Source organism: Vombatus ursinus, unplaced genomic scaffold (genome assembly GCF_900497805.2).
Source record: "Vombatus ursinus unplaced genomic scaffold, bare-nosed wombat genome assembly UNPS02011572.1, whole genome shotgun sequence".
Lineage (NCBI taxonomy): Eukaryota > Metazoa > Chordata > Mammalia > Diprotodontia > Vombatidae > Vombatus > Vombatus ursinus.
The window spans coordinates 2,757,285-2,770,397 of NW_020951350.1; the positions used below are offsets into that span (position 1 = coordinate 2,757,285).

Below are 13,113 nucleotides of genomic sequence, written 5' to 3' on the forward strand. Positions count from 1 at the left end.
GTTGTACGATGGCTAAGGTAGATAGACTTAACCCTTCTCAGCAATGCAAAGATCTAAGACATCTCCAAAAGTCTCATAATGGAAAATTCTATCCACATCCAAAGAAAAAACTATGGAGTTTGAATGCAGATGGAAGCATACCATTTGCTATTTTTTTCTTCTGTTTTGTTTTGTTTTCTCTTTCTGGTGGTTCCTCCTATTGGTTCTAATTCTTAGTTACAACATCACTAATGTGAAAATATGTCTAATAGGAATGTATATATATATATGTATATATATATATACACACACACATATATATATATATATATATATATAGTCTATATCAGATTGTGCAGTCTTGGGGAGGGAGGAGAAGAAAAATTTAAAACCCAAAAGCTTATGGAAGTGATTGTTGATAAATCAAAATAAATTCATTTTTAAAAATCTATGATTTTATGAACTTGAAAAAATTTTTGTCATGTAGCCAACCAAAGGCCACTTTCACTTTTCTTCTCTTTCTGGTATAGACTGAGGCAGATTTTCCTTGTACCTGGGAGACCATAGAGGCTTATGAGTTTTACTTCATAAAGACAGGGGATAGAAGGAAGAGAGCTCAAGTATTCTTGAGTTTCTGTCTCTCTCTCACCGTGTGTGTGTGTGTGTGTGTGTGTGTGTGTGTGTGTGTACTTGTATTGGTGCTACCTTCCTAGGAAAGATATCCACCATTTTTGCCTAGAGGTAGTGCCTTTATCTGAGGAGGTTTCTAGGACACTGTCTACTGAGCCATTAGGTCAGGAATTTACATAAAAGTTCCATAAAAGTGGAGTGCTTCCACTCCACATTTAAAGGACCAACTTAAGGATATGGTATTCTTTAGCCACTGAAGATCTTGCCATGGTAAATGAGGGGGCACACAAACATGAGGTTGTCATCATGTCCAGCTGACACAGGTAGTGGGCAAGAGTTCTCTTTGAAGACTTTTGGAGAGGGATTGGGAGGGGCCACTCACACAAATTGTATCCCTCTCTCTTCTTTTGGTGGCTAGGGAACATGGAGGTAGAAACCAGCTAACAGTGTATGGTATAGTAGTGGATAGCGTATTAGTGCCCTCTGCTGTAAGAATTCCTTGCCACACTCCCTGTCAAAATTGAACGTGCTGCACTTCTGCAGCTAGCACACTACTCCCTTGTATTCTGACTCCTTTTTAAAATTTCCCTCTTTTTCACAGAAATGTAAACTGAACTGTCCAGTCAAGATGGAACAAAAGGTTCAAAATAAGTCAGGATCCTCACAAGCCCCTCCAAAAAAGAGGAGGAAAAACTGCTAATAAAAAAACAAAAAACATCCAAAATAGGAATTCCAGAGTTTGTGGAGAACAGGCAATTTTAACTCTAGCCTCATGTCAATAATGCTTTCCTAATCTCTTGATTCTTTTCCATATCCAATTGGTTTCTGGTATCCTTCAATTTTGTTCCCTAGTTCAGATTTTTACCACCTCTCATCTATACTATGGCAATAACTTCCTAGTTGGGATCCCTGCCTCATTTCTTTCCTTTTCAATTCTTCCTCCACAGTTTCCAAAGCAATATTTAGCCAAATGACTGCATGTATTTTGTATTTACTTATCTGTATACCTCTTGTGGTTCCCACCTACTCCCCACCCCTGGGAGACTAGGTTCCTTAAGGAAAGGAACATTTATTTTATCCTAGCACACAGATGACACTTAATAAATGCTTGTCAAATAAGATTGAATCTCCAGTCCTGGGTCACCAGTGCTTCCTCCACACTCCCACCAGTAAATGTCATAAAGTCACAAAGTTTGATGGAATCTAAAGGTGCTGTCAATCCCTTCAATTCAAGTAGGGCTTCGTTTGGACCACTCAAATGGGATACTCATTTTAAGATCTCTAGGGAAAAATGACCTAAGTAGCCTGAGCAAGGGATGGAAAATACTGCCAGGAAGCATTCTGTCTCAATTCTTTCTAAAATCAGTCAGCAACAAGATTCATGGTAAATACAATGCATAATATTAATAAATGCCATCCATACTAATCAGAAACAATAGAAGGGTTTTTATATATTTGCAACCACTTTTTTGTATATTGTTGAATTGTTTTCAGGGATGTCTTTACTCTTTGGTTTTGTTTTGGTGGGACTTTTTGATTAGCAAGATTTTTCTCATTTTCTTTGGTTGTCACTCACACATATGAACACTTATGGGTTGACCAAAGTATGTCACTAGAATATTAGCTCTGTTAGGTATGTTATGAAGTGCCTTATTTGGACATGGCTTGACCTAGAAGGTATGTGAAGTTCTAACAGATTTTGTGATTAACAAAAGTTATCAATAAATTTTTAAAACATTTTATAAATTTCATCTCATTTTCTTTTGTTCTCTCTATAGTGATGTTTCAAATACCCTGAGCCCCATTAAAAAATTATGAACTTGTCAAAAAACACAAACATTTCGATATACAAAGAACAGAAAAAAACTGTACATAAAACTGTGAACCTCTATTATGTGGTTTTTAAAGTATACATTAAATTTAATTAAATAGAACTCATACCACCCTGCTTGTCTATATGTCCTTCTTAACTTGACTTTTGCTATTTTTTTTTATGGTGGTTGTTTCATTAACACTTAACCTAATTATTTTTTAAATAATATTTTATTTCACTCCAGTTACATGTAAAGACAATTTTTAACATTTGTAAAATAAAATTGAGTTCCAAATTTTCTCCCTCCCTCCACTCCCCTAAGACAGTAAACAATTTGATACAGGTTATATATATATGTGTATATATATATATGTATATGCAATCATGTAAAACCTATTTCCATATTAGTGATGTTGTGAAAGAAGAAACAGTTTGCAAAACAATTACAGTTTGCAAAAGGAAAAATCTGTGAAAATAACATGCTTCAATCTGTATTCAGACTCTATCAGTTCTTTCTCTGGATGTGGATAGCATTTTCCATCATGAGCCTTTTGGAACTGTCTTGGATCATTGTAATGCTGAGAAAAGCTAAGTCAGTCATAGTTAATCATTGCACAATGTTGCTGTTACCGTATATAATGTTCCCTTATTCTGCTCACTTCACTCAGCATCAGTTCATGTAAGTCTTTTCAGGTTTTTCTAAAATCTGCCTGTTCATCATTTCTTACAGCACAGTAACATTCCATTACACTCATATACCACAACTTGTTCAGCCATTCCCCAATTGATGGGCATCCCCTCAATTTCCAATTCTTTGTCACCACAAAAAGAGCTATTATAAATATTTTTGTACATGTGGGTCCTTTTCCCATTTATATGATCTCTTTGGGATTCAGACCTAGTAGTGGTATTACTGGATCAAAGGGTATGCACAATTTGACTGCCCTTTGAGCATAGTTCCAAATTGCTCCCCAGAATGGTACTTAACCTAATTCTTGAAGTTCATTCTGCTGGGCCTTGACACGAATTGGGAGGAGAGTTATTTGGGAAGCTGGAATGAATATCTGTCTCTGGCTATAGTCTAAGAGGATTGTGTCCAGTTAAGGGTATATCTGATTGTGAGTTGTCAATAACTCAAGTCACAGTGTTTTCTGAGGCTAGCTGTCAGGTGGAGAAGAGTCTGGAGCATGATCACATAGAGCTAGACAAAGGCTTGGGTAGCAGGCAATGAATGAAGATGGTCACACCATGGTAGTTAAAAGTTCTTGCTGGGATGTCACAAGTAACAGGGTAGTTCTTAATTCATGTGGAACTAACATGAAATAATCTGAGTCATTCTCATCCTGAAATGTTTGTTATTTCTTTTTTTTTTTTTTTTTTTTTAATGGGGGGAGAAGGGAATGGAGGAAAATCCAGAGAGAAGAAAGAATTTACTACCTCAAGCCTGGCAAGAAATTCAAGCAGAGGAGACAAGCTGGGTGAAGGAGGTGAAGACATACAGTAGAGGAAAGAGGAGAATTCTCCCTGGTTACTGTAAACTTTGTAGTTCAAGCAAGGAAGGATAGCCTTCAGGACACAGCCCATACAGAAGGCCCCATTCTCACTGGAACACAGGTTGACCTGATTTTGCAGTCAAATGTTTTGGCCTGTTGAGTATATTTTTTTGGTAAACCATTGGTCTAGTTTTCCACAGAAATCACTACTTCCTCTCTGGGGGTCCACCATGTGAGCCAGTGACTGCCATGTGGACAGCTCCTTCCTCAGCCTGAATTCCCATCCTTCACGAGACAAGCAATCTGTCCGCGGAGCTGCCGCTCTTCAGTCCATGCTTTGCTCTGGCTTTGGCACTTCAAAAGCTCAGCTTTATAGTCCTGGTGATGCATTGGGCAATAGCTCTGTGGTTCACACAGTTCCTGAGGAAAAGTGGGAGAAAAAGAAAGGGAATAAGTGATGATCCAGACCCCAGGGTAGAAAGTCAGCTCCATGCTCCCAACTTTGGCCACTAAGAGCTCTCCTACTTTTCACTGCCAAACTCCAAGAAAGAGTAGCCTAGACTCACTTCTTTCATTTCCTTGTTGTTCAGTCATTCAACTGTGTCTGACTCTTTGTGACCTCATGGGCGATACCATCCATGCAGTTTTCTTGGCAAAGATACTGAAGGGATTTGCCATTTCCTTCTCCAGGGGATTAACGCAAACAAAGGTTAAGTGACTTTCCCAAGTTCACACAGCTGGTGTCTGAGGCCAAGTGTGAACCCAGGTCTTCCTGACTCTAGGCCCAGTGCTCTATCCACAAAGCCACTCAGCTGCCCCATCTAGCTCCATTTCCTTACCACCCATTTATTTCTCAGATCTTTGCAATCTGGCTTCCAATGACAGCATGCCAGTGAATCTACAGTCACCAAACTTATTAAGGATCTTTTAACCAGGAAATCTAATGGCTTTTTCCTCAATCCACATCCTTCTTGACCTTTCAGTTTTTCAATACTACCTCTCCTGCCATGTGGCTTCTATGACAATGCTTTCTCTCAGTCTTCTTCTTACTCATCTGAATGCTCCTTCTCAGTCTGCTTTGCTGTATTCACCTCCCTATCAACACCAGCAAACTCCAAGGCTGTCCTAGGCCCTCTTCTTTCCCTATTCTCTCTCCCTGATGACCTCATCTACTACTATGAGTTCAATTATCACATCTATGCAGATAACTCTCAAATCTATACATCTAAAAAGTAAGAAAACCATTGAACTAATAAATAAAACTAAGAGCTGGTTTTATAAAAACAAAACAAAACAAACAAACAAAAAACAGCAAACAACAAAATAAACCATTGGCTAATCTGATTAAAAAAAAGAAGATGGGGCAGCTAGGTGAAGCAGTGGATAGAGCACGGGCCCTGGATTCAAGAGGACCTGAGTTCAAATCTGGCCTCAGACACATAACACTTACTAGCCGTGTGACCCTGGGCAAGTCACTTAACCCCACTGCCTAGCCAAAAAAAAGAAGAAAACCAAATTACCAGTATCAAAAATGAAAAGGGTGAATTCACCACCAATGAAGAGGAAATTAAAGCAATAATTAGGAATTATTTTGCCCAATTGTATGCCAATAAAGCTGACAATCTAAGCAAAGTGAAATGGATGAATATTTATAAAAATATAAATTGTCCAGATTAACAGAAGAGGAAATAAAAAACTTAAATAGCCACATTTTAGAAAAAGAAATCAAACAAGCCATCAATGAATTCCTTAAGAAAAAAATCCTCAGGACCAAATGGATTCACAAGTGAATTCTACCAAATATTTAAAGAGCAAGTAATTCCAATACTATATAAACTATTTGGGAAAATGGGTAAAGGAGTCCTACCAAATTCCTTTTATGACACAAACATGGTGCTAATACCTAAACCAGGAAGAGTCAAAACAGAAAAAGAAAACTATAGACCAATTTCCCTAATGAACATCAATGCAAAAATTTTAAATAAAATACTAGCAAGGACATTATAGCAATGTATCACTAGGATCATACACTATGATCAATCAAGTGGGATTTATACCAGAAATGCAGGGTTGCTTCAATATGAGGAAAACTATCAGCATAATTGACCATATCAATGACAAAAGCAACAGAAATCATATGATTATCTTGATACATGCAGAAAAAGCTTTTGACAAAATACAGCACCCATTCCTATTAAAAACACTAGAGAGCATAGGAATAAATGGAGCTTTCCTTAAAATGATAAGTAGTACCTATCCAAAACCATCAGCAAGCATTATCTTTAATGGGGATAAGCCAGGAGCATTTCCAATAAGATCAGGGGTGAAGCAAGGAGGCCCATTATCACCACTATTATTTCAATAGTGTACTAAAAATGTTAGCTATAGCAATAAGAGAAGAAAAAGAAATTGAAGGAATTAGAATAGGCAATGAGGAAATGAGAAACTATCACTCTTTGCAGATGATATGATGGTATACTTAGAGAATTCTAGAGAATCAACTAAAAACTACTTGAAATAATTAACAACTTTACCAAAGTTGCAGAACATAAAATAAATCCCACATAAATCATCAGCATTTCTATATATTACCAACAGAGCCCAGTAGCAAGAGATAGAAAGAGAAATTCAATCAAAACTAACAATGTACAATATAAAATACTTGGAAGTCTAGCTGGCAAGACAAACCCAGGAACCATATGAACACAACTGCAAAACACTTTTCGCACAAATAAAGTCAGATCTAAACACAGGTAGGCCAAGCCAATATAATAAAAATGACAATTCTACCTAAATTAATTTACTTATTCAGTGCCATACCAATAAACTACTAAAAAACTATTTCATAGAGCTAGAAGAAATAATAACAAAATTCATCAAGAAGAACAAAAGGTCAAGAATATCAAGGAAATTAATGAAAAAAAAATGCAAAGGAAGGTGGCCTAGACATACCGGATCTCAAACTATATTATAAAGCAGCAATCATCAAAACTATCTGGTACTGGCTAGCAAATGTGAGTGGTGGATCAGTGGAATAGATTAGGTACAAAAGACACAGCAGTAAATAATCATAATAATCTAATGTTTTATAAACCCAAAGACTCCAGCTTCTAGGATAAGAACTCACTATTTGACAAAAACTGATGGGAAAACTGGAAAACAGTATGGCAGAAACTAGGTATAGACCAATATCTTCCACCGTTTACCAAGATAAGGTCAAATGGGTACATGATTTAGACACAAATGGTGATACCATAAGCAAATTAGAGAGCAAGGAATGGTTTATCTGTCAGATCTATGGAGAAGGGAAGAATTTTTGACCAAATAAGAGATAGAGAAAACTATAAGATATAAAATGGATCATATTGATTATATTAAATTAAAAGGTTTTTGCATAAACAAAACCAATGCAACCAAGATTAGAAGGAAAGCAGAAAGCTTGGAAACAATTTTTACAGCAAGTGTCTCTGATAAAGGCCTCATTTCTCAAATAAATAGAGAACTGAGTCAAATTCATAAGAATACAAGTCATTCCCCAATTGATAAATGGCCAAAGAATATGAACAGGCAGTTTTAAGATAAAGAAATCAAAGCTATCTATAGTCATATGAAAAAATGTTCTAAATCACTATTGATTAGAGAAATGCAAATTAAAACAACTGTGCAGTACTACCTCACACCTATCAGATTGGCTCATATGACAAAAAAGGAAAATGATAGTTGCTGGAGAGAATGTGGGAAAATTGGGACACTAATGCACTGTTGGTGGAGTTGTGAACTAATCTGATCATTCTGGAGAGCAATTTGGAACTATGCCCAAAGAGCTATAAAACTGGAGGCAGCTAGGTGGCTCAGTGGATAGAGCTCTGGCCTTGGAGGCAGGAGGACCTGAGTTCAAATCCAGCCTCAGACACTTGACATTTACTAGCTGTGTGACCCTGGGCAAGTCACTTAACCTTGATTGCTTCACCAAAAAGCAAAAAACAAAAACAAAACCTACAAAACTGCACACACCCTTTGATCCAGCAATACTACTACTAGGTCTGTATCCCAAAGAGATTTTAAAAAGTGGGGGGAAGGACTTGTATATACAAAAATATTTACAGCAGTTCTTTTTGTGGTGGCAAAAAATTGGAAATTGAGGAGATGCCCATCAATTGGGGAATGGCTGAAAAAGTTGTGGTATATGAATGTAATGGAATACTATTGTGCTATAAGAAGTGATGACCAGGCAGATTTCAGAAAAACCTGGACTTATATGAACTGATGCAAAGTGAAACGAGCAGAACTAGGAGAACACTGTACACTGTAACAGCAACATTGTACAATGATCAACTATGAATGACTTAGCTCTTTTCAGCAATACAATGATTCAAGACAATTCCCAAGGACTAATGATGGAAAATGCTATCCACATCTAGAGAAAGAACTGTTGGAGATGGAATACAGATTGAAGCATACTATTTTCACTTTCTTTGGTGTTTTTTTTCTCCTTTTGGTCTGTTTCTTGTTTCATAACATGACTAATATGGAAATGTTTTACATGATTGCACATATAAAACATCAAATTGCTTAGGGAGGGAGAAAAATTTGGAAAATTTTTAAAATGAATATTAAAAATTGTCTTTACATGTAATTTGCAAAAATAAAATAATATTTTTAAAATTAATTTATTTTGAATTATCAACAATCACTTCCATAAGCTTTTGAGTTTTAAATTTTTCTTCCCCTCCCTCCCTAAAACAGCATGCAATCTGATATAGACTATACATACACTTTCCTATTAAACATATTTTCATATTAGTGATATTGTAAGAATTAGAACTAATAGGAGGAACCACCAGAAAGAGGAAACAAAACACAACAGAAGAAAAAAATAGCAAACAGAAATACTATTTTTTAAAAATCTCTACATCTTAAAACTCAAAAGCTTATGGAAGTGAATGTTGAATAAAAATAAATTAATAAAAATAAATAAATAAATGAGTAAATTTTTTTAAAGAATCTATACATCTAGCCCTAATTTCTCTCAACTCTTATATTGTCAAAATGCCAGCTAAGCATCTCCACCTGGAGATTCCACTAAACTTTCAAAATCTGTGTCCAAAATAAAATTCATAATTTTTACCTCTAAACCACTCCTCCAAACTTCCTTATTTCTGTTAGGGGCACTACCATCTTCCTAGTCACCCTGGTTCATAACCTATATGCCAAGGCACTTTGCTAAGTGCTGGTATTCAAGGCTTTCCAAAATCTGACTCCAGTCTCCTTTTCCACTCTTGTTCACATTGCTTCTGTTTACATATGTACTCTTCAATCCAACCATCAGCTGTTTCCTGAACTTGGTATCCCATCCCCTGCCCCCATGAATTTGTCTAAGACATTCACTTTGCTTGGAACATAGTCCCTCTTCTTCTTTGCCTCTGAATCTTTGTCTCTATCGCTCAGCACAGGTACTACTTTTTCCATGAAACCTTCCTTGATCCCATTTGCTACTGTTCTCTTCCTCTCCAAATTACCATGTACTACACTTACTTGCACAAATACTGTCCCTTTTGAGCTCCTGAGGACAGGCACTGCCTTTGTATTTCCAGTGCCTACCACACAGTTGTTTGACAAATGTTTGTTGAACTGGATTGCTGACTAAGCTTAAGAGAAAGAGCAGATATACTTTAAGTAACTGAAGATGGGGGCCCAACACCGGCACACACTGAGGGACAGGAACTGGTTCCTCCTGTATCTAGGACCTTGCTTTGTTCCCATGTGCTTTGTTCTCTTACCACATATTCTAGGAAGAAGTCTCGGTAGCCTCCCTTGAGGATGTAGAGCTCAGGGTAGTACAGTGCAGGGTACTTGTTCAGAGCTCTGTCTTCTTCTCTAAGATAGCGGCACCTTCAAAGGGATTCAAAAGCCAGGACTGAGGGGTGGCGTATCAAAGGGAATGAGTGGGGGAGTGATGGGTCAAGCTAGCTCTGAGCCAAGGTAGAGAGGGATTCAATGTTTTCAGAACATTATAAAGTCTTATCAGCACCCCTTCCTCCCCACCCACTATTTGTCAGGGCTATGTCCCCAATTTTTCACTCCCTGTTGAAACCCCCTCCTACCACTGAAGCAATAAAATCACATTCCCTATTCCTCTTCCTCATGCTACTCACATGACAGTGGAGTGAGAGCAATGGACTGATTGACTTCTAGGTAACTAGGAGACATTTTGGGGAACCAGACCCTAAACCCATATTCTGTCTCACCCAGGACCCCATTCTCACATTCGGGGGCCTCTTTCTGAGGAGAATTCACAATGAAACACGATGACTACTCTTTTCTGGGCACTGGAAGGAATAAAAGGCTTCTTCAGGAAGAAATTGTGTAGTTCTTCCTGACTGTGCAGGTTCAGAGCTCCCTGTAGAAGAGAAGAATCTCAGCACCAGATTCCTCAAGACTACAGATAGTTCAGACACTTAGAAAGCCCTAAGCCACCATTCTTGGGGGTAACTAGGCCTACCTCATGTTACCGGGGCCATTGAATCAGCAAGTCTAATAACAGTGAGGGAATCAGAGACAGGAACTGTAGTAATCTCCACATAGCAGAGAACAAGACTGGTCTCCAAATATTAAAGCAGTTGTTTAAAATTACAGTCTACTATGGCACTAGGACAGCATGAGGACTCAGTTTTGAGTACCCAGGACCTCATGATATCTCTAAATATACAATCTCTGCCCTTCTCATCCTTGATGTTTCCTGCTGTGGAGCCTTCCTGTAATACACGAGGTGGTCCTTCTTCCACATATGCGCCCATCTCCTCCTCTGTGGACGTGTCCCCAATACCCTTACCTGGATATGACCTCCTTGATACTCATACGGGTAGCGGCAATCAATAACATAAAACTTCTCAATCAGGTCTTGCAGCTGCCCCCATAGCAGAGCAGCTACCTGCAAAGGATACATAACGTTGGTCACTGTAGCTACTTTGTGGCCTTTTTGCTTGGAGGTCCTACCTTTGGCCCCCACAAGTCCTGCCTTCTTACTGTGTATTCCAGAAGTGCCAATGGTCTCCCTTGAGGACATGAAGCTCAGGAAAGGATAGTGACCTATGCAGTTCAGCAAACAATAGTCCAGAGAATGTAAGATCCCAAAGCTGCATGTCCTGAGGCAGGAAGCCAAGGAAGGGAAGAACAGGCCAGACTAGAGGCAACTAGAATTAGCCTCCCTTGGATACCTCAAAAAGTAAAATGGTTGGGGGGAAATCATACAAGCGATTTAGGATGACAGTGACTTAGAATCCATATTTGTCTTTGAAAGTAAAAAGAAAGGTAGGAGATAGCTTCCTTGGCCTCCAAAAGAAAGTGTCAGAATTAGAGAATATTAATTAGGAACCTTCCAATCCAATTTATTTGGCTAAAAAGACTATGCTGGAAAGGACAAAGAAAGGCAAATGGGAATTGAAGAACAGGATAAATGCCTGTGTAAACACCTGCCACCTCCAAAAACAAATTTACCGACTCTGGGTTGATGTACTTCAGATCTTGATGTTTTCCTGTCACTGTTGGTAGCACACAGACCTAGGAAAACCAAAAATGGAAAGGAAAAAAGTTTACCATGCTTCTCAAATGTGTGAAAAAATGACCTTGTAGAATCAAAAATTCACTGAACTTTATACTTATCCTTTTAGATTTCCCCAGTGCCTCAACAGCTTCTCAAAACAATAGTCGCTGACCTTCCCTCTTTTCCCCAATTGTTCCATGGGGCATGGTATCTCATAAGAATAGCCCAGTGAGCCTGGCCTTTTACTGGCACCTTCAGGCTGCTCACTACCACAGGACCCTCACCCTATCACCAGTGGGCAAGTGGAGGACTAGGCATGAAGCACAGTCCCTGAATGCTCTTCTCTCAGGGCAGAGAAGAAAATGTCTCATCCCAAAATGGCTGAATGAAGACCAGGATGGGGATAGCCACACTCACCTTGGTGAAATCAAAAGACCAGGATGGGGATAGCCACACTCACCTTGGTGAAATCAAAAGACCAGGATGGGGATAGCCACACTCACCTTGGTGAAATCACCTATCAGTTGCCTCTGGTCAGAATTCTCCCCTAAGATCTGTAGGGCATTAACATCACAGAGTGAAACTGTCTTCTTTAGATCTGATTCCTGAAGATGGAAAAAAAAATAAAGCCCCCTATTTCTAAACTCAGCAGATTTAGAACTTAGGTACATGACTTCTCAGCAATCACTCTCCACCAAACCATTTTAGAGTGTAATGTTGATTCCTCCTCACTCCATGGACACAATCTAGTATGTTTTTCTCCAGGGGTACCTTACCAACCAAAGATCTCTAACTGACTAGTAGATTTAGAAGGTAAGACTAGTATGACTATAGTAATTCTAAGAATGCAATGCAAAAAACTATTCTTAATACTGACGTTTCTTACACTAGGATGTGATGATAGAAATGACGGGACAAAGATAGGGAAAAGCAACAGATTATTATCCAAGTGTTACTGAACAGAAAGGGATGGAGAAAATGGATCAAGGTAATTCTTATCCTGTAAAGGCTGAGAGAATAATTAAATAGAAGTACTGAGCTAATATTTTTACTTTCTCAGGTTCTCTAGACCAACATTTTTTGGCTCATGGTGTCTTTGTTTTCTACTAGTTGTTTTAGTTTTGGCTTGTCTGGTTTCCCTGCAGAATGGTATAGACAGCTTCTATTCATGGATACCTGCTCAGAAATGCCAAGTCCCCTGGGCAAGCACCATTCCTCCTCTCTGTCTGTAATGTGTCTTCCCCCAGCCTGCTCTGGAATGCCATGAGTTCCCATTTCCACCTCAATCCAGACCCAACTCCTTCAGCACACTGCCTCAAACAAGCCCATCCTTAAAGGGGAAAGAAAGCTCCAGCCCAATTCCTTCATGTAATATTGGGATGCTGACAATTGGAGGATAAAGCATCCAACAGAGTTCAGGAAGGTGATAAAAAGGAAAAAAGTAAGGCCACCAAAAAAAGCAGCAAGGGAAACTGCTTGCTACTTTTTGCATAATGACTTCTTTTGAGATACTTTCTTGTAGTGACTTTTTTTTTGAGGGAGTGGGAAAAAAGATAATTTTCCCTTCTCTTTCCTCTTCTAACTATATATCCAAACTAACTGTGGTGGGAGGAGGTGAAAAAAGGGAGGGAGATAGCAAAAGTAGAAAACAAGCA

The 13,113-nt window shown here is 38.5% G+C and overlaps 1 protein-coding gene across 3 annotated transcripts in view; it reads right to left on the minus strand.

The window, feature by feature from the left end:
• Positions 1-3,332: 3,332 nt before the first annotated feature.
• The window catches only part of CDC25C (cell division cycle 25C), a 33,333-nt gene continuing 23,552 nt past the window's right edge, over positions 3,333-13,113 (minus strand). For all 3 annotated transcript variants that reach the window (XM_027856537.1, XM_027856538.1, XM_027856539.1), the window contains exons 9-14: positions 11,962-12,063; positions 11,413-11,475; positions 10,748-10,846; positions 10,182-10,315; positions 9,696-9,807; positions 3,333-4,335 (exon numbers count right to left, since the gene is read on the minus strand). In XM_027856537.1, the coding sequence (XP_027712338.1) occupies positions 4,183-4,335; positions 9,696-9,807; positions 10,182-10,315; positions 10,748-10,846; positions 11,413-11,475; positions 11,962-12,063 (663 nt within the window). In that variant the 3' untranslated portion in view covers positions 3,333-4,182. The remainder of the gene's footprint in view (positions 4,336-9,695; positions 9,808-10,181; positions 10,316-10,747; positions 10,847-11,412; positions 11,476-11,961; positions 12,064-13,113) is intronic.